Raw genomic sequence first — 24,621 nt, 5'->3', positions numbered from 1 at the left:
TGTTTTAAATTATTTTTAACTGTTTCCTGTCTACGCGAGCGAGCTACTCGCCAGTACTGAAGAGAAGCGGAGTAACAAGAGAGCATGTGAAATGTACGGGGTACATTTCTGCTTGTTTGTCTGACTTGGACTTTGTTAATAAAATTATTATTTTTTTGGACACATTCGTTCGTTAGTCAAAAATATTCTTCTTGTTGTTCCTTCCGAGGTGCAACAAGAAAAAAAATGCACCACTCTTCTTGCGAGCTGGTGTGACACGCGATTAATTTTCACATGTTCTCCTGTTTAAAAGTAAAATATATAATACTTATAGTATTAATTGTTTTGTGTTGAGTGTGTTTGTAACTTCGTCGTACACTCGCTGTATGGCATTTTCCGGATCCAGATGGATAACACCGCGTCTCTAAGGAGACTTTGGCGAGACTACTAGGAGACTAAGGCATCGACGAGTTCGGCGCCGTGACAGTGACGTTGGATGAATTAAGGCAGATAGCGCTAAATACCTAACTTTGACTTAGTTAATCAAAACGAGTTTTCCATGGTTTCTGACAGTAATATCGCTAAGTTTCTGATGAATCCACCTATTTAAAATTTACCAGTTTTGAAAGATATTAATCCTGTAAACATAGTTCAATTTTTGAGTAAAATTCAAGAAATACAAAATCTAAAAATAATCAGTGAAAGTGCATTGCATCAAGTGTAGATTTTTCATATACCGAGCATGTTCCAGCACATGTTAGTTGAAGCTAAGATTCAGGATAGTAAATGGGAAGAGGTGCAGGAGAAATTCTTGAATTTCAGAATGCGAATTATTAAAAAAATTAACACAAGATAGTTTTGTGTCGGAAAAAGAGTAGTGGGGAAACAGCGCAAGCTTACATAATACGTTACGTGGATGTATTAGGTAACCCTTAACTGAACACTGAACTAATAAAAATAGTCATTGATAACCTGGAACCATAGTTTTGACAGTATTGTTAATCGTACAATACGAGTACACTAGTGGAGTTTAAAAATTGGAATTGTTAAAATTGAAACTAGAGTTTGGAATAATCTGGAGGAAGTAATAATAAAATAGTTACACCAGAAAAGAAAAATTGTGTTTTATTTGCGGACGCAATAACCACCTAGCTGGAACTTGTTTTTACAGACAGGGCGCGCATGCGGGTGATAGTCGGAATAAAGGTAGCTTGGCACGTAAAGACGATTGATTTAAGTGCTGAGAGTATTAGCGAAGCAGGGAAAAGAAGTAGGTGCTTTGAAAGTGGGTAGGTAGGACAAATGACTTATGCTTGTCCTAGAACGGCAATGACTTTTACCGAACGTGAATTGGGGTGTCTTATTTTTTTACTTGATATTTTTTGGTGTAATCAATGTGCGTTGTGATTTTCTATGCTTGATTTTCTTTGCTAGCTTATTACTGTCACAGTAAGACGGTAAGGCAAAGTGGTCAAAAAAAATTTTCTCTACATTTTTTCTTAATTGTGTTAACCAATTGACTTGTCACTGGTGTGAAGTGTAGATCATTCTAGTTTTAAGGCGGAACCTTATTTTAAGGGGAAGGAGAATGTTATAGATGTTTTTTGTAGCCTGTAACAATGTTCCTTCCCTCCCGGACCAGTAGGTGAATGCCGCCTGTAAGTAGACTTCCCGTCGAAGATGATCGTGTGCCGTGACTACGCCGGCGCACCGCTGCCCGCACGGCACTGAAGCTTGCGTGTTTGCTTGCACTCCAGGGGACTGCAGTTACCCGACACAACCGGGAACAAGATTTACTGTTCAATTAAACTCGGTGCTGCGATCGGTAATTGCGTTGCGTGCGTCGGCACGCGAAGGTTAACACGTCGTTACTTGACCCTGATGATGCGCCAAGAATACGTGCTGGCGTTAACACGGTTTCAACGCTTAGTTTAAGCATTTCAGGACACCTAAATTAAGAATTACAACCACTTCAAGCCCAGCTGACAGCTTACGTGATAGTAAAATGTTACATGTAAAAGTTGCTGTTGGACAGCGATAAAAGCACCGATTTTAGTAGTGAAGGATAGCCGGTCCTGCGCCAGGCTTCAGGCTGTGGATTGATGATTGTATACATTTTGATGTCACGGCGGCCATCTTGGACTCAAAAATTTACTCAAAAATGACTCAACATGACTCAACATGACTCTAAATGACTCACAATTTCCCTATTTTGAGAGAATAATTCCCGTTTTCAGGGAAAATTTTCCGTTTTTGTCCTTAAAAATGCCATCGGCTTCGATATTCCTAAAAGCGGCTTAAATTCATTAGCGACTAGCCGCTCTATGCAGCACCTTGTTAATAAGGATGCCTTGGCAGCCATTTTTATTTATGACTTAACTGTTGCAATTATCGTTATTGTCGCCATCTTGAATATCCGTAATTTTTATGTTAAAAAATCAGGGCAAATGTTAAAAATTTATAAAAAAATTATTTTAAAAATTTTAATAACAAATATTTTTAAACATTGTTGCACATTTCGTTACGGTCACCATCTTGGATTCTAGAAATGTTGCACATATTGTTACGCCTGACATCTTGGACGTACATGACATAATCGTTGCGCGTTTCGTTACGGACACCATCTTGGATTCTAGATGGTTGCACTTTTCGTTACGCCAACCATCTTGAAAATCCGTAATTATTATCCGATATTAATGGGAAGAATCTAGAAATTAAAAAAAATTAATTTATCAAATTTTAATAAAAAAATTTAAAAAACGCAATAATTCATCGGTTCGAAATCGTTGAGGGCAAAAATAAAAATTGGCGACAGATCCTTCCTCTACGGAAGCTACCGACAGACTGACCTCCCAACCACTAATGCCAAGGTACATATATATCGACAGCTAGTATGACGACATGTCCGCCATCATGTTTTCGTCTGGCGCAGACCGGCTATCCTATACTACTGATTTCCTACTATGTACCGTAATTATGAAGTTAATAAGTAGACACACTATTATTTCGGTTTCATTTTACTCTAGACTAGATTCAACTTGTTATACATAATCATTGGTCGATGTTAAGTCACGTATTTTGACGGGTCTCACGTGATTGGGTAAACATTTCTTCCCTTGCTTATGACTATCTCAGGGTCGTCAAGTGCGTGTCAAGAGCACTTTAGTCCAATCACCGTCGTGAAGCAGATGCGTGTATGCTTCAAGTCTACTTGGTTACCCAATGAATCCGCTCCAGTGAGTAGTATGCATTAGTTTTACCTTAATGAATTGTGAATGAGCAAGGGTCAATATGGTGTAGTTGTCAGTTGCTTCCCATGACTATCCAACACTATCTGTTCCTGGCTTCTGTACCGTAGGAAACATGGCAAACGTTACAATTGACCAGTGGGTTCTCTGCATCCTTCCATTTCCAGCGCCCAAGCATTCCATTGAAAATAACTCTATTCTACTCTTCGGGGTGGGGGGATAGCAGATTCTTGGCATGATTCATGCTGGCTTCTTGAGCTTTAGCTTTCTCAAGACTATTTCAATCTTGAGCTCGTGTTTAGTTCTTATACAAGACAGCCACGAGCAGTTATCCACAAGGTGGTCTCGACTAGACCGTATTAAGGGTGTTTGTCACTTTTAAAGTTATTATTTTAGTTTTGGTATTAACACGGATAAACTTGTAGACATTTTGAGAGCCCGAACTTCAACAAAATGGAAAATGTATACGGTGCATATATTTTCGCATAATTAGCTGGCCAAGTTGAATCTTTAACATTTTTGTGCATAATGGATAAGGAAAACCAAACTAAATAAATAAATGAATTTTTTTGTGTTTTAAGGCAATTCTGGTGGCTACTGTGTAGTATTGTTTAAAATTATTAATATATATATTTAATTTTATTCAGCCTTTTAAAGTCATAAAACTTCTGAAACTTTTTAAAGGCCCAGTAAAATTAGATGTTTTTTTTCTGAAAGAAATTAAACTATATCACATAGATGCAAGTCAAATTCACTTTAAACTTAAAAAGTCCCAATTTTACATGCCATTTCATTCTCCTTATCCAAACTGCACAAAAATGTTAAAAATGCAACTTTGCCAACTCATTATGCAAAAGTATCAGGTGTATATATATTAATTTATGGAAGTTTAGCCACTAAAAAGGTCGACAAGTTTAACCGTTTGGAACGTAAATATAAAATAATCACCTGGAACTGGACAAACACCCTTAATACCGAGGCCTTGAAGTGCTATTGGTACAGTCGCGGCTTGAAAAATACACTTCCATGTGGTTCTGTGAATTCAAGAAAACCTTTTTGTTGAAAGAAATATTTCAGCTCAGTTTACAGTTTTCTTTGTGTAAGCAGCGTCAAACAGATCTGGCAAGAGAAACAAAGTCCCGACACTGCACAAACAAACGAACAGAGGGCTGGCGACTGAAATTGCAACGGACAAATGACAGAGGGTCGCTGGGAGGGGAGCCGTAGAAAGGGTCCCAAAAGCGACGTTCTGTAACTTAAGACGCGGGTGGTTTGTAGATTCATTTGGCGCCAGTCTAGCATTGGCATTCCTTTGTACTCTTCAACACTATTTACACTGCACAGCTTGTTTGTTGAGAAAACCAATCACCAGAGGCCATAAGATTTCGCGCATTCATTCAACTTTATGTACAATTTTCGTGGACTTTAATTGTTTTTTTGTAACTGTAACAGTAATATTCATGTAAAATTACAGATGTTTGTAAATTTTTACAGTTATATAAAAACAACTGTATCATTACAAAATAGTGTTCGCAGTAATACTAGGCCCTAGTACGTCCAATATTTGAAGTTATTTGTAAACCATTCCCTGAATTGCTTTACAGTATTAACATTTAAGCATAATAAAAGAAAATTAAAACCAATTATTGAATATTCAAAAATATTTTCCATAGTTTAAAATTTTCTGTTTGAATGTAATATTGTGACTACTTTGTAATTCTGAAATATTCCACCATTAACTAGTACTATAAGTTTAAATTTGGCACGCCTCTGATATTTTAAGTTACCATCGCCCAACTGCAAGTATATATTCCTTATTTAATCCTCCCTCCTTCAACAGACGCTCTGGTCTAGTGGCTAGCGTCGCTGACTGCCGATCAGCAACGCCAGGTTCCGGGCGTAGTCGCCGCGATAAAAGATTTTTAAAAATATATATCACACTAGCGCTACCTAGCTTCGGAAAAATTAACCATGATGGCAGCCTGTGACATCACCAGCAGACGACGACAACGCTCGCCTCGCATATGGTTCCACTCTGCCAGAACAAAGAATACGTTCATTTGTTTACAGTGTCCCAGAAACATAACGATCTCCCTACTGGTGAAAACACGGGATATTAAGTACACAGTAAAAAAAAATTGGTTGTCCGCGAGTTACAGCAAAATGGATAGCGATATGTCCAGTGTGTTGGACATTAAGAAATGATACATAATTACTGTTTGTGTGTCTGTGACCTATGATTTTCTGTTTACCCATGGCGATCGGTTGAAAGGTTTAGAAGTTGATGCGCTACAGCGCCATCTAGCGACGAGTTACAAAAAAATGGATAGTATAAAAACCTTCTTCATGATAAAAACACTTCGATGTGCCAAATTTCATGGCGATCGGTCAAACGGTGTAAGAGTTTATCGACGTCATACATGCCAACATCCAATTATGTATATTCTTATATTTCGAAATTTTAGGGCTTTCACTTTTGCGGAAAGTGGATGTTCAGGACCTCGAATGGTTTGGAACACTCCCTCTCGAAAGAAATTATATTTGAAATTCCTGAAATTTTCGAAATTTTGGGGCTTTGTCCCCAGAGGGGGAGTGGTGATTTTGAGGACCCTGAATGGCTGGGAAACAATAAAAATCGAAAGAGAATGATATTTGAAATTTTTTAAATTTTGGGGTTTTGACCCCTGAGGGGGGTGGGTGTGTTGAGGACCCCGAATGGCTCGTAAACACTCCAAATCGAAAGAGAATAGGTTTTTGGAAATTTTGGGAAATTTTTTAATTATTGGGTCTTTGCCTCCTTGTGGGGGGAGGGTAGTTTGAGGACCCCGAATGGCTTGGAAACACTCCAAATAGTAAAAAAAGTATTCTTAAATTTAAGAAATTTTTCGAAATTTTGGGGTTTTGCATTCCCCCAATCCACTTACCACAAATTTGTTGGAAAAGACGTCTTTGGGTAAACGTTCCGCCATCCCCCGGACACTTTCGTTCGCAATGACTTATTTTTAATACAATTTCCTCCAATTTTTCGAAATTTTGTGGCTTTCTCTTTTGAGAAAAAGGAGGGGGGTGGAGGTTCAGGACCTCGAATGGTTCGGAACACTCCATCTCGAAAGAAAGGATATTTAAATTCCTGAAATTTTCGAGATTTTGGGGCTTTGTCCCCAGAGGGGGAGGGGTTATTTTGAGGACCCTGAATGGCAGGGAAACACTAAAAATCGAAAGAGAATGATTTTTGAAATTTTCTAAATTCTGGGGCTTTGACCCTTGTGAAGGGGGGGGGGGGGTGATGTTGAGGACCCCGAATGGCTCGTAAACACTCCAAATCGAAAGAGAATAGGTTTTCAAAATTTTGGGAAATTTTTGTATTATTGGGTCTTTGACTCCTTATGGGGGGAGGGTAGTTTGAGGACCCCGAATGGCTCGGAAACACTCCAAATAGTAAAAAAGTATAGTTTTTAAGAAATTTTTCGAAATTTTTGGGTTTTGTATTCCCCCCTCCCTCAAAATTGGGTGGGAAGTCGACTTTGGGTAAAAGTTCCACCATGCCCCGGACACTTTAGTTCGTAATGACTTAATTTTAATACAATTTCCTCCAATTTTTCGAAATTTTGTGGCTTTCACTTTTGTGAAAGGGTAGTTGGGGGGGGGGGGGTGGAGGTTCAAGACTTCGAATGTATCGAAGCACTCCATCTCGAAAGAATAGATATTTGAAATTCCTAAAATTATCGAAATTTTGGGGCTTTTTCCTAGAGGGGGGCGGGGGGTTCGAGGACACTGAATGACTCGAAAACACTTAAAATCTAAATTGAAAGATTTTTAAAAAAATTTAAACTTTCGAAATTTTGGGGCTTTAACCACCTGGGGGGGGGGGGGTTATGTTGAGGTCCCCGAATGGCTCGGAAACACTCCAAATCAAAGAGATATAAAGGAATATAAGAATGTAGGCATTTACTGTACTCCTATATACCATAATAATATATGGACAAATAGAAAAACTTATTACCTACCTATGAATAATTTTCTAAATAAATTAATAAATAACTCTATGTTTAAGAATTTACGTACATACATAATATTAAACTTCAAACTATACACATATAAAAAATTAGTAGGCCCTACCAACCTATGAATAAATTTCGAAGAAATTTATAAGTTTAAGAATTTATATACCTACATAATATTAAACTTCAAACTATCCACACAATAAAAACCTAAGAATGTTAGTGTAACAAATTTTTTTTATTTGTCAAAATACCTAAAATAAATATGTTTACAAAATGAAACAAAGTATAAATAATGACCAATTTGACAAAAAAAATTGTACAACTCGAATGACATTGAAAACATACACGTGAAATTTAAAATAATTATGAGTGCCCTAGGTAGGGAGAAAAAATATATATAGAAGAAATTAAATTTAAAAAAATGGGTGCGTGTACTTAGCTACGCGCATGAGAAGTTATACTTCTTTGGCATCATTAAAAAATAGTTTTTAATTGCATGCAAAAATATTGCGTGGAGTCCCTCCGCGCGGAAGAAGTGAAACTTCGTAATGTGGAAATGAAAATAGGAAGGGGTAGAAATTGATTTTTAGTGAAATCATATTGTATCAAATCAAACTAAAAAAATAAAGGAAATAAATTTGTAACGATTCATAGATTGATCTTCAGAGAGAGAGAGAGAGAGAGAGAGAGACCTATTGAATGTCTATAAAACTTACTTTTTTATGAGAGCAGATTTTCATGAAATAAATCATGAAATCATTCAACGAAAAAAGCTGTTTATTAATTAAGCGGACGGGTTCGCCCCAAGGAGAAAATTGACGCGGCAAGACCTCGTGGACATAGAGAAATGACACACACTCACTATTTATGTGTTTATGAAACATGATTTTTATTTCTGCAATTTAAATTGTAATTTACAAAAATGGTATTGAAAATTGAAAGAAATATGGTGACACTACAAACTGTCAAGATCTTTATTTTTTTCTTACTCTCTACTTAGTTCCTTACGATAGAAAAACGTAACGTAATGGCTTGAAAGCTATTGCACGGTAGGCATAGAGGAATGACACTAACAGTTTGTATATCTATGACACACATTACATAAAATTAAGATATATTTTTTTAACGCGTTTAAAGATTATTTTTTTAGACAAAAGATAGCCTATGTCCATCCCCAGGATATAATCTATCTCCTTGCCAAATTTCATTACGATCCGTTCAGCCGTTCAGCCGGGAAAAGGTAACAAACAAACAGACATACAGACAGACAGACAGACAGACAGAGTTACTTTCGCATTTATAATATTAGTATTGAAGTATCGATTTATCTTTTGTCACCGCATCGCTGTTACTGTGGCATTTTGGTGTAGCGGCTATTGTAAAATTATTGATGGCATTAAAACTTACCGGTTTAATTTTTATTTTAACCAAGCTTTCTCTGATCAGCCTCCTTCAACAACCATTTTGGAATTTCTAAATTGGAGGGGGGTGTTTAGGGACATTTTTCTATTGGAACAGCGAATGTATGATTACGTGCAAGTCATATAATTGCTTAAATTTCATTTTTAATTTTTTTTTTTTAATTTTTGAATCTGCTCCCAATCGAGTGTCCATTTGTGGTAGCTAACTCAAGAAGTGAGGAGGTACCATATGGGTCTGCCATATGATTGGCTAGGAAAGAAAGGGAGGGTAAGAGGTACGAGCTCACGTAATATATACAGAATTTCCATAAAAGAATGACCCAGTTTGAAAATTATATTATAACAATTTATTTTAGAATATTTACAACAAATCATACATCAGTTTGAAGGTAAACTTATCTAGTTTCTTTTTTACAATTTTCCAGTATGTGCACATTTAGTTATACGGCATATATCCAACCTAAAGTCAAATTCTTCCCACACTTTGATTAACACGTCCGGAGTAATGGAAGCAATAACCTGTATCTGAACTCTGGAATATCTGTATCTCAACTCTGTCAAGCAATTAGGTAGCGGCGGAACAAAAACATGATATTTTATAAAGCCCCAACAGTAAAATAAAAATCGCATGGCGTTATGTCATGTGAACGTGGAGGCCAGCGAAAAGAGCTCTGTCGTCTCCACCATTACGACCAATCCATCGGTCAAAGACTTCGAATCTCGAACAAAGAGTTTACAATTGGGGGGGGGGGGGGGGGGGTGGGGACCCCCAACCTGTTGCCAAATAAAGTTTATAGGTTCATCCTCTACTAATTCAGGAAAGAGCAAATCTTTCGCGCTGCAAGCGAGAAAACAACAAAGACGTACTCGTGCAAGCGCTTATCTAAAACTGTTTGTTTGAGTCACTCTTTGATTGTGATACTGTTAAATTTTTTTAAGGGGACGTTATTTTATGCACGTGCTGTATTTACATGCGGACAGTGTCGGAGCGCGCGGGGCCTGAGTTACGGCAGCGCTACTATGTATAGTAACAGACCCGGAGGCGTCCCGCTGGCCGAACATTGCCCAGCGCTGGCTTCAAGCCGACGGCGGAGGCTGATGTTAAAGTGGGACATTTTACGGGTAAATCGACCCCCTACCACCTCTTTACCACCTGCTCTCTCGCTCTGCATCACTCCCCGGGTCTAGCCCGCATGCCGTGCGATGCAATGGACAGTATCCAATGACGTCACAGGTCGAGACCTCTTTGACACACTCCAGTTTCCCTCCCCCTCCCGCTTTTCATCATCACCCCTCTTCCCACCCAGCTACGCAACTGTTTACGTCTCGCTCGCCCTCTCCTTCCTCCCCTCCCAACAAACGAATGTCCTGCAATAGCTTAAGACCCGGAAATACCGCGGATTCATTCTGACGACTTAAACTCAGAGCACGACTTCAATTCGAATATTATAGAATTCGAGCTGCAACAACTATTATGTATCAAAGAGAATTTTACTTGAATTATGCAGCTTATAATTATCCTGCATGGCATGGAGAACATAAATTTAGCTATTCATCTATTTCATAAAACAATTTCACAGAGATTTTTTAAAATTTTGCTTTCAAAATTTTTAGTTATTCTTCCTGAATAATTAAAAAATTAACTATGAAACTATGTCAATCTTTGGCTGGATATTTAACTAGTGAAAATATTTATTTAATATTTAAGTAAGGTTTTATATATTGTTGTAAGTTACCTACGTTAATTCTTTGAATTTAATTTTTTTTCACACACACATATATAGGTATGTGTGTTTTCTGAATCAATGTACTTTATCTTGTATTTGGATTATTTGATCTTTTTTTAACTTTCAGTTTTATGAAAACTAATTTAAGGTTTCTTAAGTTATTATTTATATTTATTTGTCAATTGTTACAATTTTTAACGTTAGTCAAAATACCGCAAGTATATTAAAGTGACTAGATGCAGTCTCACACAAGCTTGTTTTTGTGAGTGCTAAATTAAATTATTTTCAAAGAATAAAAAAGGAATATAAATTAAATAAAAAAATTTGGCACTGTTGTTCAACTAAGCCCTGAGACTTAATAAACCAATAACAAACTGACAGCAATCGAGCGGTCAATTCAATTCTAGGCCATCAAAGACCTTGAGAAAACATAGCATTATAAAGCCTAGCCTACTATTCATCGAACCCGAGGTAAATGCCAGGTTAGTTATCAAAACACTGTAGCTCCCACTTACTCTTGTGGTTTGTAGAGAAATTTTTCGCATACCAAGGTTGTTTTCAGACGAATTACAAATAACCAGAGTGCAGCAGCCGAAATCTCATTGGCTAGTCCAAGTGCAGAGTCATCGTTCCTCTACGGTTGCAGCATGCATAAAAAGAAGTATGGCAACAATGAACACAGTGTATCGAAGTTTATTGAGAAGTCACATTATCTCGCAAAGACTGTTTTATCCTCTAATAACATAAGGTTTAACAATTTTTTTTCTCTTTAGGCTAGACTCAAGTGTCATATACGTACTCAACCATTAAAGTGTGTTTATTGGCGATTACTACTGCTATAGGTAGGGACTGAAAAAATTCTCTGGTTCAATGACCTCCAGGATAAAATCCACATGTTTCCCCACATTCGAGGAAATGTCAAACGTTCATTGGCTGGTGACTTGAGAGACATCTTCACTGGTTAGTCTCTGATTCGACACTTCTCCGGAAGAGGATTTCTCATTGGTCCACAGTACTCCGCATAAACTGTGAGCCAATAGAAGACGCAGCACTATGGTATCAGTATTTCCATTCTAGCCTGTCCTGAAATTAATCTGCGTTTTTTTTGCCGGTCCCTAGCTATAGTCATTTTAATTCATTAAACTGGGTTGCTCATCATTTATCTCTCTTTGTTATTGGATCAGCATGGTCTAGGGCGTGTCAAAAGGTATGTAAGTCAGACATAGAATTGAAGAAGGCGTATGTACTTAATTTCAAGTATACTTTGCTACAGAGTGGTATCGCGAAATCATCGTGCCTCTGCTAATTAAATGTGTGTCCATGTTTTTAAAGTCCAAACCGTATTCAAAAATATTTGAATACGCCTCCAACGTCTAAAAATAAATTATTCAGCTTTGACGTGTAGAACACCTCGGCCTTGGTACAAAACTGAAAAACTGAAAATTATAGCCAATTAATTTTAAATTATAATGGACATAAATCGCTGAACGATTAAAGGATTTTTGCTTTGTCATATATAAAGACAACTATTTGTCGGATACATACGTTGCACCAGGATACATTACAGTAATCACTTACGATAATGGCTATAAAAATATTTTTAAAAGCAAATTGCTGTCGTTCTATAATACATTAACTTATTTAGCCGATCAGGGTTGGAGAGGAAATAAACCTTTCAGACTGTAACAAAGTGCATCGAATCAAACGAACCGTCCAATATTTTAACAGTAAATTTTCCACCACTTACACCTTGAAGTCAGTCAATCAACACGATGTAGGAGTGTTTGTTGCTACTCATTCCATCGGATTCGTTACCTACACTATTGCATAAGCAATATGTTATATAGATGTATATCCTTCAACTACCAAAAAAGACGCTATTGCAGGTATCTTGTAGTATTTATGTACAAAATAATTTTATCATATTTAAGACAAATTGTTTTCAGAGTATTTTCGACAGTATTTTCGACAGTCTCAGTTTTTTTAAAGCTGATCAAACCTTAACTCAATCATTTTACGCTTTTTACCCGTCATCGACAATTTTCATGGGAAAACGTTTATAATAGTGCTGCACGCTTTGATAGATGGGTATTGAAATTGGTTCCCGTTGCTGCAGAAATATAATACAAGAAAGGAAGGCAGAACTCACATATTGACAAACTAACTACATTGATTTTGTATCTTGCAAAAATATTCACAATGGAAAGCCGAACTGTATAGTTCTTCCACCAAACCATGGCAAAAGGTTTATAATAAATATTGTTTCATGCAAAAGTAATTTTAAAAATATGAACATTCCTGCTTATTACCTCTGTAATTGGGCCACGTGCGAATCGACACAAATTGTTAAGACACGGAGCCCGTTTTAATTATCTTACAACTAACACGAGGGATTGGGTGTAACTTGTCCCAGAAACAAAAAGGAATAAACAATCACCCTATAACGAATTGTAAATTAAAACTTCAGTGGATTTCGTAATTTTACTTCACTTGTTTTCGTACTTACATAACTTTAATGTCCCCGTGGAATAATTCCAACCACATATCAAAAGTAATTTAGAGGTTACTTTTACTTTAAATAATCTAAACGCAAAAATACCAACTTAATAATACTACTTTAAAAAGTGTAACTAGTATTTGTAAGATGTTGCCAACATTACTGACCACGCGATGCTTGTGTTAAAGCCCACGGAGGTTGGCAAGAGTGCGCCGCACTGGTTGGCTCACCTGAAAGAAGAGGCAAAAGCACACCCACTGGTAGTACTTGTAGCACTTGCGGTCCCCCAGCTGGCCCTTGGAGTTGTCGACGCCCAGGTAGGGCACCTCCACCCCCACCTTCTTCTTGAAGGCCGACTTCATGGTGTAGGTGGAGTGGATCCAGCAGAAGGTGTTGAGAACGTCCTCGGGGATGTCCTTGGTGTGGATACAATCGATGGGGTTCCCAACGTATTGGCGCGTCGTCACAATCAGGCTAAACGCGATCAGGATGAGCACAGTGACGCTGTAGTGCAGGCGGAACACCGGTGAGTCGATGTGAATGTGGCTGACCTTGATCAAGTTCTTCAACCCGCGGAATATGTCCAGCATGACGGTGGCTTGCGGTGGGCCGCGTCAGGGAGTACGGCCCTCGTCCTGTGGTTCACCTTCGTGGTGAGCCCACTGATTACACTCAGCAGCCACTCAAAACACGTCCATGCCACGCACACCACTACTCAAACCCTCAATCACGTCACATCTCACTCAAGGACCTCATAACTAAAGGAATGAAACATTTTCAACGCCAACCTAAATCATGCCCGGCCCCGCTCGGACGCGCGTTGAAAACACTTGTCAGCGCACGTGCTCAAAACTGTAACACTTGGCAGGCGCGACCAGCCTTCTAAAATAGTCAGTGATGCCAACATTTCCTAACCTACCTCATTTCTCAAGGCGAGTCCGTCAGCGTCAGCAAGGGAAGAGGGACGAAGGTGTCTCGCCTGTCACGGCGAGTCCGCGCCACTGACTCGTGTCGTGCGAACGATGTTATGTTGGGCAACCGAGTCTTCGAGTCACCTCCCCTGCGTTCGGTGGGAGGTGCCACGGGTGTCTTTTGTGCACGTGGTCCGAGAGGCGAAGATCAGTCTTGGTTCGCGTGACCTGTGGGAGCTTCGAGGGGCATCATCCCCTGATGCCCCAGCGCCAGGTCACACAATTCATAATGGGACATCCAGGGTGCGCGCGCCGCGGCCGCCAGCCTTCCCGGGCCACAGCATGCCCCTCGACCAGCACCGGAGGGGGGCTAGGCCTCGCGAGGACGTCCCGACGCCGACTGGCGATGGGTCGACGCCGTTAGCTCTGGCGCTGCGCTCGACGGCATGGCTCGCTCCCGACCGCGTTCAGGTGGACTGGCACCGCGGAGGATGTTCTCTCCCGTCCCCGCCCATCTGTTACTCTGCATATATACACACACCCTTTCTCCCTCTCTCTCCCCTAGCGTCGCTACGCACGCATGCCTCTCTCTCGCTGGCCCCTCCACCAGTTCCCGATCTTCAGAAATCTAAAATTGTCTTCGGCGGACGTCGGCCTGCTCCGGCGTGCACCTTCTCCTCCTTCCCCCCTTCCACGGGCCGTCGCGGCGACGATGATGTCTGCGTGCCTTTGTATTTCCGCCAGCGCTGCCTTCCTAGTGTATCTGATGTCTGGGTATCTCCGAGGCCAATTCGTGCAAAGGGATGCGCGTGGTGTTCAACTTCAAATTGTGCTTTTGAGGCTTGGCTTCACTCGCTACGTTGAGAACTTTTGCAATAGCCTATGTTTCTCTCAAATTTTGACAAACTGACTTTTACCATGACTTTGTGGCACAACTTACTTATTACAGCTCATAGCTTTCGCCACACTTATTTGCTCCGTATGTGATGTTTATTACAGTAAATCTCTACAAATTATTCTAAACGACTAGTGCTCAACGAAGACATGTAAATTATTATCAGTATCCGTGCGAGCAGGCAACGCCTTACTTGTTAGTAACTTAGTTGATTGTAAATTATTATTTATACTTAATTGTATAAGTTCGACAAATCTTAAGGCATATAAAATTCTTTAACATATAGGTATAGGTATGGTAAAATTGTGAATGTATAATATATTCTTTTATTTTCATTATCATGGTTCATTAAATAATCTACGTTTAATTTGAGTAAATTCTGATGTTAAATACTTGTATGATAAGGAGAGCAACAGTAATGGAAGCCATCTCATTCTCTATAAAGTCGTAATACAAGTATGATTTTGTTTCAGAGTTTCAATTACATATTTCTCTGGTTAAGTATTCCGTTTTTATGACGTCCACGCACCCAACACATTTCCTTAAATTTATTTTCTTATGAAAGTTTCATAATTTCCGTCTTCTATTATTCCTGATAGTTTCCTTCTTCCTTGGTTGTTAAAACAAGCGAAGGTATGGAAAGTTCGATTTGGAAAATAAATAAGGTGTATTGGATAAAGGTCATTGAAAGAAGCAAGACATCTTTAGAGTGTGTGAGGGTTTGCGAGTCCTCGAATATGAAGACTCGTGACAACCATGCCCTTAGATAGATCTTAAGAGTTATCAAACATTCAGGAATGTCTGATCTATTGATGTCAGATTTAGTGAGTTCTGCCGATCTTCCTATTCCTACCACGTCGGTCATCCTGAATGTTCATTAGTGTCGCAAGAAGACCAAGATGCTGAATCTGGTACTATTACTCCGATGTGGTGAGCTCTTTCTTGGTCTTTGGAGTTTTTAGCTGCCTAAAGAGTTTGCCGATTTTCTTTTTCGTTCCAGAACTGTGTTCGTAAACTTAAAATCTATTCCAGCTGAACTTCTGCTACCCTTTCATCGTTGTAATGACCCAGCGGTCCTGAAGAAGCAGAGTATCGACCCCACCGATTTGTTTTTTGTAGTAAATTACTTTGGTTTGTGTGTGTTCAATGGTAGTATTGTCAGAGACCATTACTGAGTATCATATTTCAAATAGAAGCACTTTCACTTAAATAGTGTATATTTTTCTACCTTCACCTCAAAAATTTTGCAAATAATATTAATAGTTAATAGCAAATCTTGGTATCAGCAAGTAAAATTGAATGAGGTTAAAATATCATTTGAAAAATTCAATGCCATGTGTATGTCTATAAATAAAATAAAAATTAAAAATATATTTGAGTTCACTATATAATTAATTAGATTATATTTTATGTAATGAAAGTAATAGCATATATCAAAGTAGTTAAACTTTTTAGAATAATTTTTCTTACTCAAGGTAGATGCGTTCGTTATGGTTGCATGTATTGAATATGATACTAGACACTTTCGTATACTTTAAAAAATATATTATATTAATTTGGCTTCACAAATATTATTAATTAATACAGTCTATAACTGGGTTTATATGAACATTATAACTTGTGGTAACGTGCTGGTTGGACTACCGGGCTAAAATCAAGAAGAGTCAGGGTCATATAATTTCATACTGTGAACACATTGACTCATTCAATACGTACGTCTCCAGAACAATTAGTCGACCATTATAAGAACTTAACTCCATTATCAAGACTCTGACTGTAGATATTTTGGTCGTACAAGGTGTGTTTAAGATTGTTACCCAGAGTAGATAAAAGTTTATAATATGCAAAGAAAAATTTAGCGGCTGTTGAATGTATTAATTATTCGATTATGAATCTACGAATTTTTAGATTATGAATATACGAATCTACTAATTGTTATATTATGCATATACATTAGATTATGAATTTACATAATGCTAAGTGGACATTGATAGTGCACTTCAAACTGATTTGCAAACTATTGAATAAAATAAAGCGCAATCTATAGTACATTTCACAAGACACTTTCTTTAAGTGGACATGTGTATGAATAAATATAGCATAGTTTAAAAATTAATCTCTCGTGGGCTACATATTCAGGAAAATGTATCGTGCTAAAATATTTCTATAAATATTGTAGCTCCTTCTGTTTATATGGTTGGTAAAATCGTTTTTAACGGGATGTGGTTATTTTCAGGGGAATCCCAAGTATATTAGCATTTGGTAGTTTAACGTCATTATTATTTGTGTCAAATGAGGCATGAGCCTCTTTTTCGACCGCAGCCTGTGAAAAAAAGTAACTCGGCGATCATGAATTCATTGTTATAAATTATAGCTATTAGACAAACTTATCTGTGAGATGCAACTGTCCTATCTATGACACATCGCTATAGTATCATGTCGTCGCTTGTATAGAAGGAAGTCTTGAAATCAGTTAGTCTGTTAGCCCATCGCATCGTTCCGACTCTGATACGCTTCCACTGATGTGGTAACTTCCGTCATGTTCTCGATCTGAGTGTTCAAGCCTATCAGTTGAGATGCTCGCTGAACCAGTTAACATATCCGCGCGCTGCTCCAAGCTGTTCCTTTCCTCCGGCACAAGAACTCCTGAGGGGGCAATGAAAAGGCCTGTGAGTAAACACTCTCGGGTGACAACTTCCTCCGAGCCGGAAAGACATTAGGGCCTCTGAACTGGCTGCTAGAGGCTTGATTTGAGAGGAGGCTAGTGGGCCAAACACCATCTGGCCATCCCAAACATCCGCGGTCACATCGTTTATCGCTGTAAAACCACACAATTTCATGACGAGCTTCAAGTGAAATGAACTCCCTATATTCTCAAATGAGCTACAATTTTGTACGACACACAACTATGAGGCACTGGGCGAATAACCCTGCGCAAATAGCAGATGACACCAAGTAAACTATCCAGGGCTGATAGAAGTATATATGGAGACATCGACTGGGCACAGAAAGTTGATTTTGATTGGTCGGGTTCCCATAAATTCTTCCGTTGCTGACTCCGATGGGCGAAAGAAGCTCGTACCATTCTTGGATGGCCAATGTAAACACAGCTGCGTTATTCAATGAAAACAATTAATATTATTTAATTTTTTTCAAACTGTAGGCGTAAGAATAAGTTAAGGGGTTTACGAATCATCTTAGCGAAAAAAAAAAAAAATTGTAAAAAATATTTATTTCTATGTCATAGAATATGAGAATTATTCAATTCTATTATTTTCTACAACTCATTATCGCCAGTGAAATTTTTAGTGTATGGTGAATAAGAACTGTTTAATACACTCCCTGAAATCACTCACCTTTCAAATCAGGACTGGTTTAAACTACAAAACTGGCCAGATGCGAAATAGGCAATCCAAGATTTTCGAGTTATGTGAGCAAGCGGTAATTTTTGCCGTTGCGCGTCACCCCACCGGAACGGAAAGCGAATTCGAGAAGATGGCTATCCCACGGATACAATTACAGCGAAAGGCAGTCCTATTTTTGAAATGTGACTGTTGCACTCGCGACGTCCGTTTCTTGAAGCCGCGTCACCACACAAATTCTGTGAATAAAGTTCTGCAGGGGCACAAATCTACGGGCCATGTGTTTCGTTAGGGCCCTGTCACACTGTCAAATTTTCACTTCCGACTCCTTCCAATATTGTTGTGTCAAATAAAGTTAGAGGTTTATAACGTCAACGAAAACGTCATTAGTGCAGCCATGTTTATTTCAAAAGTTGAAAGACTTGAATTTCCATAAAATATCTTGCATATAGAATAGGTTCTAAAATACGTTGAATCTTGGATGCAATCATCCAATCAAAATCGTGCCTAGCGAAAACGGAAATGATAGGAGTTTCCTTCACAAGGAATCTTTAAAATGGTGAAGAACAGACGGGCGATTAACTAAAATAATGTTAGTTTGAATGTCGTATACGGAAACAATTTATGCGGAAAATTAAAATTATTTTTTCTATAACTTTAAAAAATCACCGAACATTCATTTTATTATGTAACGAATATTACTGTGAATTAAATGTATGGCTATACATGTTCGAAAAAATTTAAAAATGAACAAATATAATGATTTCAAAAATCCATCCAGCTCTTTGATATATAATTTTTTTAACTTCACTATTTTATTTTCTGTTTGTAGTAACGGGCTTAAGCTATAAAATTAATATTAATGTGTAATTTATATATTACAATGTACAAAATTATAGCGACTTAAGTGTGTGCCTCCCTTTGGTGCCTAGTGGCGGGCCACCCGTCAACTTCCGTTAGCACCGCGGTGGCCAGCCGTCACTTTCAGAAGTTGGCTGCCTGCGTAAGTTGTTACGTTATCACTACGTAACCAATTGGTGACTACAGTATGGGGGGGGGGGGGTGGTTGCAGTCATAACTTATAAACACACAAGACTGAATTTTTAAAGTTAAAACAGTTCTAATATTTGACTTTCTACGTTACATTTTTAAGTGGTGTGTTTTGGCGTTGTGTGCCTCTAATTTACGTATTTCTAAGTTATGTCACTTATAAGTTGTGTGTTTCTAAGTTGTGACAGTTCTAAGTTATGACTTTCTAAGTTATGATGTTTGTAAGTTGTGCGTTTCAGTGTTTTATTTATCTAAGTTACGTATTTCTAAGTAATGACAGTTCTAAGTTGTGGTATCTAAGCAATGATAGTTATTTTGACAGTCCTAAGTTATGTGGTTTTATTCTGGAATTAAAAGTTATGACTGTTTTAAGTTGTGACTTTGAAGGTTTGTATGGAATATTCCAGAAGGAAAGATTCGTTACAAACCTAGCTGGTATAAATAGGGAATCCAGCAGGCCAAAACAAGCAGAAGAGAGGGGTGTGTCTACTGTCCAACCAACAACTACTGCAGCGACGCCGTCAAAGAGAAGCTGTATTCACACCGCAACCACCGCCGCCGAACCGCTGCGACATATCGTGACTCTGACCGACGAAGGGCTGGAAGTAACTCTTTGTCTGGTTAGATACCAATTTATTATTTGCAACACAGACTTAGACCATCTTCGCAGAGGACGAGTGCAGGTCTTGGAACTAGTACGTTGGTAGCGAAGAGGTAACAAGTAAAGCAAGTGTGGAGTCGTACTAGCTACGTCTGCAAGGGACATGTGCACTAGGACAAGATGTTGGGAACTTGGTAGCAAGTAAGCCAAGGAAACAGTGACGGAGTTTTGTAAGGAAATATAGAGTAGTAAATTTTGTTGCTACAGGACTCTGTTGGAAACGAGTAACAGTTTAATATAAGTTTTACCTACGTGTATAAGCAAAGCCAAAGTTGAAATTATATTTTTTTGTGTAAAAATTAACCGCGGCAGATGTTTTTGGCTGCGGAACACGATTTGGGCATATTTTTAAATTATCGTGTTTCTACTGGCCATAGCTAGAAAACAAATTGAAGCCCACACTGATAAAATACACATGATAAACTTGGTCTGAACGTTTAAGAGACGTCGTAAAAACTAAGTACAAAACTGTATAAACATTTGCAGTTTCGTATAATGTTATAGCTTTTTTTACTCTTTCGTATAATCCTTTTTAACGTGTGTAGGAGTTAAAGGAGTAGCCGTAAACGGTTATCTAAGTAATAAATGTTAATTTTATTAAATTAAAATTTTATAGGAATTTAATGTTAAGATTTAATATAGTATTTTTATGGATATTTAATATTAATATCTTAAATTTTTAACAAACTAAAGGTCCTTGCGGAATATGAACTATACAAGCACGAGAGGATATTTGTATTGGTATAAGTATGGTTTTGCTCTTGTATTAAAAGCACAAACCAAAATAACTATTTAATATATTTTTATATGCCAGCTTACCTCTAACTGCGGGTCCTCCTTAAAATTTGTTGTTTCTCTGCTATTGACCTTTTTTCTTTGGGTTCACGATCTTGGAAATTATGAGCAGTTGTTATGAGCGCGGTGTGTGAAGAGAGTATAGTTTAACAAATTATAGTTCATCATGTTTTGGTTACCGCATGTAAATGTTACTGATCCTAGCAAGTCGTAGGGACTGTCACTGCCTTCTGTTACTACAGGGGACAGTGACAATAACAAGATTGTACAGGACGTGAATCTACTGGTTCGACGAACAAGAGGTCACCCGCGGTGCTTCGCATGTCGAGAAAGGGGGCATGTCCAGCTCGACTTCCCAAATCGTGGGAGGAAATCTAAGGAAGCGTGGAATGGCGTGAATAAGTGCTGCTGTTCTGGATGCTTCGAGCATCGGGTCGGCCAAGAATGACGTGACACATCAAGACTACTGCACACCGTTCCTGAAAGACGGCCAACGGATATAAAAGCGGCGACGCCGGCCTCCGCGGGTGTTCCAGCAGGCGAGTTGAGTGAAGTGCGAGTTCGGCGATGAGGATGAGAGACCCCTCCTTTGTGAGCGGCGCGACGGCGACGGGGAGTGACGGGACCGTGCGTGTGTGACCGAGTGGTGCGAGACTATGTGTGTGGAAATAGGGGCAAACCACTGTTGAGCCTAGCGCCAGTGAGGAGTGTGAACTGTGGACTTTACAGATACTAAGTAATTTGTGAACAGACATTTAAGTGTGGTAATTTTATTAGTAATTTAAATATTAGTAGCAAACAAAGTTGTATTAAAAATTAATTGGGCTACCCATCATACGAACCCGTTTACCCTACTCGTAACAATATGTAAATATAACTTTCTGTAAATCTGCTTAGTTGTTTGTCAAATATGTACCTACATCTATACAATCACATTAATTCATCCATCAATATCCTTGATCATTCCGCTATCCATGTATGTATCCACTGTGTGTGCACGAGACTCCTGTCCCCCGTGGGTGCAGCCCTCAAATGGGTGAGTGCGGTGGGTCAGAGGTCAGCGACCCACCTGCAGGAAGAGCACTGCGCCGCTCCACTGGTAGTAGCGGGCCACGCGGGTTGGAACCGGGTGCGTGGTCGCGACGCCCGGCGCCCCACCGTAGACCTCGCTCGACGAGTACGTGCCGTGGCTCCAGCAGAACGTGTTGAGCACGTCGTTGGGCAGGTCCCTGCGCACCGCAGCACATCGTCGTCAGCCATCAGCTGCTCTAGAGACTCATCCGACCTCCCAGGCTGTCTAGGTGTTTTACGTCATCATCGTCAACCTTCATGTCCGACCAGGTGTCTAAAAACTAGAGAATCCGTCATCGGCCGCGTCGTGTAGCTGTTCAGATGTCCGACAAGTAGAGACACCATCATCGTTCACACATCGAGGCTGTCCAAGTGTCTTACATCTAGAGACATCGTCAACGGCCAACCTTATAAGCTGTTCAGGTTTGTGAAAACTAGAGACAACGTCATCGGTTACCTCTCGAAACTGCCCAGGTGTCTGACAACTAGAGACCCCTTCATCGGCTACCTCTCGAAGCTGTTCAGGTTATTGACGAAAAGAGACACAGTTATGAAACACCCTCGAGACTGTCCAAGTGTCTGACAACAAGGTACACCTTCATTGGCCGCCCTCGAAGTGTCTAGGTGTCTGACAGTATGGTAAAAATTTTACCTTCGGCAAGCCCTTAACGCACAGGCTTGATGATTTGCGCATTTGTTTTATTAATGGCTATGGTCTGTGATTTGTCCTTTCCTACACTTGTCTGGGCCAATGAATATGTGGTTACTGCAGTACGTAATGTATGTTCATGGTTCACCTGGAACATTTGAATAATTATTTTGGTCAAGCGCCGTTGCTAATTTCCACAGCATGTGACAGAGAAACCCCAAATAGCGGAGGCGGTCACCTCGTGTGCACGCAGTCTATGGGGCTGCCCACCAGCTGGTGCAGGCTGACGACGATGCTGCCCACCAGCAGTAGCAGCGTGGTGGCCCCGCTCGACAGCCGGAACACCAGTGCCTCCGTGGTGCAGCGGCCCTCCTGCGAACCAGCGCGACACTCCGTGAGAGCTGCGGTGAACTGTCGTCGATATGCACACTGGACCATTAAGGGGGAACAAATATGATCCTAAATTTGCTATCTTGGTTTTAGTAGTTTTATACCATAACAATATTTTATATATTTTAGTATTGAATGTTTGCTGTGTTATTATAGGAATAAAACCAAATAGAATGTCTGAAGTCATCAGTGACTGGCTGGATTCATTGGTTTCTTTTTTGTTTTTTTCGTATAATAACTACAATAATTGTAAATAGAGTCAAAATACATTATTTTATTACCTAAGATTTTTTTAAATTTATGCTCTTAGTCTTAATGAAGGAAAATTTTAAATATCAGCTATGAACCAATAAAACGACTTTCTGTTCGTCTCTCTCTCTCTCTCTCTCTCTCTCTCCTGTAACGCTTGGTCAAAACATTTTAAGGGAAAAAAATTTATCCAAATGTAATTCCTTAAACTGTCGGCTAATTTGTAGGGAGAATGATAAGCGACAGTTGTACTTCGAGGCAAAATGGACTGTTTGCTGGATTGGTCCTGTGGTGAATGTTCTGCACAGCCTATGTATTACTGGCTTTGATTGGTAAGAGTTGCTTTTTCGCTCGTCACTGGCCCTATAAAAATTGGTCACTGTATTCATTAACATCTATAATTCATCTGAAAAACCAACTACTTCATGTTAAACACAATACTAGCAATGGCTGTAACGTAGTGAGAAAGCCAAACTGTGGCGGATATAAGAATTATTTTGGTGAGGGGATTTGAAAAAAAAAGTGTGGATCGTAGTTCTAGGTGTTTCGACAGCAGTCTTGTATCACCCGAAATAACATACTTCTTTCACCGAGATCCCTCATATTTTTGCATAACTTCAGGAAGGATGCCCCCCCCCCCCCCCCCCTCCCTGACCACGCGACCAAACATGAAACTAAAATATTTTGATAAATAGCTTAACACGAAACGTTTTCGCGAAATTATCTCTATTAAGTGGCTGTCTAAAATTACGAAAATGATTTCAATTGACTTTGTTTCAAAGTACCCAGTTACCCGTATTGTTTAAGTAGGCCTTGTGCAATTCTGCAGCTAGAAACTAAAAATGGAACGGTTCAATCACACACACATCAGGCACAGTTTGCGTACCAGATATGGCAAGACATGACGGTAAGGCCTCTTGCACTACCATGCGCCAAGTCAAAACACAATTTGACATGTAATCTTAGTGCGCTACGAAGCCGGTAAATGCAGTCGTGTGGTTGAATAAGTCACTAAGGTTGGTATTCCAGGACACAAAAATATGGTTTGAGTATGCTACACCTGTAGTACCCTAACCGTATTCCTAGTTCTCGATAGGAAACTGCCAGTCCATTATTTTTAGGGAAAGGATTTTGGTGTCATATCCTTTGCCGTTCTTTTGCCCAAATTCCGCGCATGCGCAGAGATTACTTTTTCGTTGATTTTGTCCAGATAGCCGACACCGCGTCTGGTATCATTAAAACGTATTTAGTCATTTTTGTGATCATCAAAGGACGTTCCAAGCGTATTGGCTTACCATATGAAACTTTATGATAGCGAGACTATCCTGGAATACATTTTGTATACTTTAGTGGTCATAACAAGAAATAATTGAATTTTCTGAGCACATGAGAATATTAGAAAGGCCGTTATTTTTTTGTGCGATGATTTTTCCCTCTGTAGTATTTTGCCGTAACAATTGTATTGATGGTTGCGAAACGCCCGCTAGAATGCGTTGACATCAGTTTATAGCCTCGCGCAGGGCACTATTTATTAAAACGGTTGCAGGTTTGTTTCGTTACTGCGATTCGGTTTGGACACGTTCTGGAATACGGCCCGCAACTTCTATTACGTTTGTATCCAAACAAGACAGTGCTTATTCACTACCTTACCCGAACGTTTTGGAATACCAATCTAAATGGTAGTTTTAAGTGATGGTGGAAGCTGATTGGTG

General features: G+C 39.2%; 1 protein-coding gene across 2 annotated transcripts in view; it reads right to left on the bottom strand.

Annotated features, from left to right (window-relative positions):
* Positions 1–22,870, bottom strand: part of LOC134538506 (innexin shaking-B) — a 106,074-nt gene extending 83,204 nt beyond the window's left edge. The window contains exons 1-2 of one of the 2 annotated variants that reach the window (XM_063379889.1): positions 22,509–22,870; positions 21,620–21,779 (exon numbers count right to left, since the gene is read on the bottom strand). In XM_063379889.1, coding sequence (XP_063235959.1) covers positions 21,620–21,779; positions 22,509–22,708 — 360 coding nt within the window. In that variant the 5' untranslated portion in view covers positions 22,709–22,870. Of the gene's footprint in view, positions 1–13,106; positions 14,291–21,619; positions 21,780–22,508 lie in introns of those variants that run through there. The other variant, XM_063379896.1, reaches the window with a different exon arrangement.
* Between the last annotated feature and the right edge of the window lie 1,751 nt (positions 22,871–24,621).

Source organism: Bacillus rossius, chromosome 1 (assembly GCF_032445375.1).
Source record: "Bacillus rossius redtenbacheri isolate Brsri chromosome 1, Brsri_v3, whole genome shotgun sequence".
In the NCBI taxonomy this organism is placed as follows: domain Eukaryota; kingdom Metazoa; phylum Arthropoda; class Insecta; order Phasmatodea; family Bacillidae; genus Bacillus; species Bacillus rossius.
This window is presented reverse-complemented; position numbering and strand designations above follow the sequence as displayed.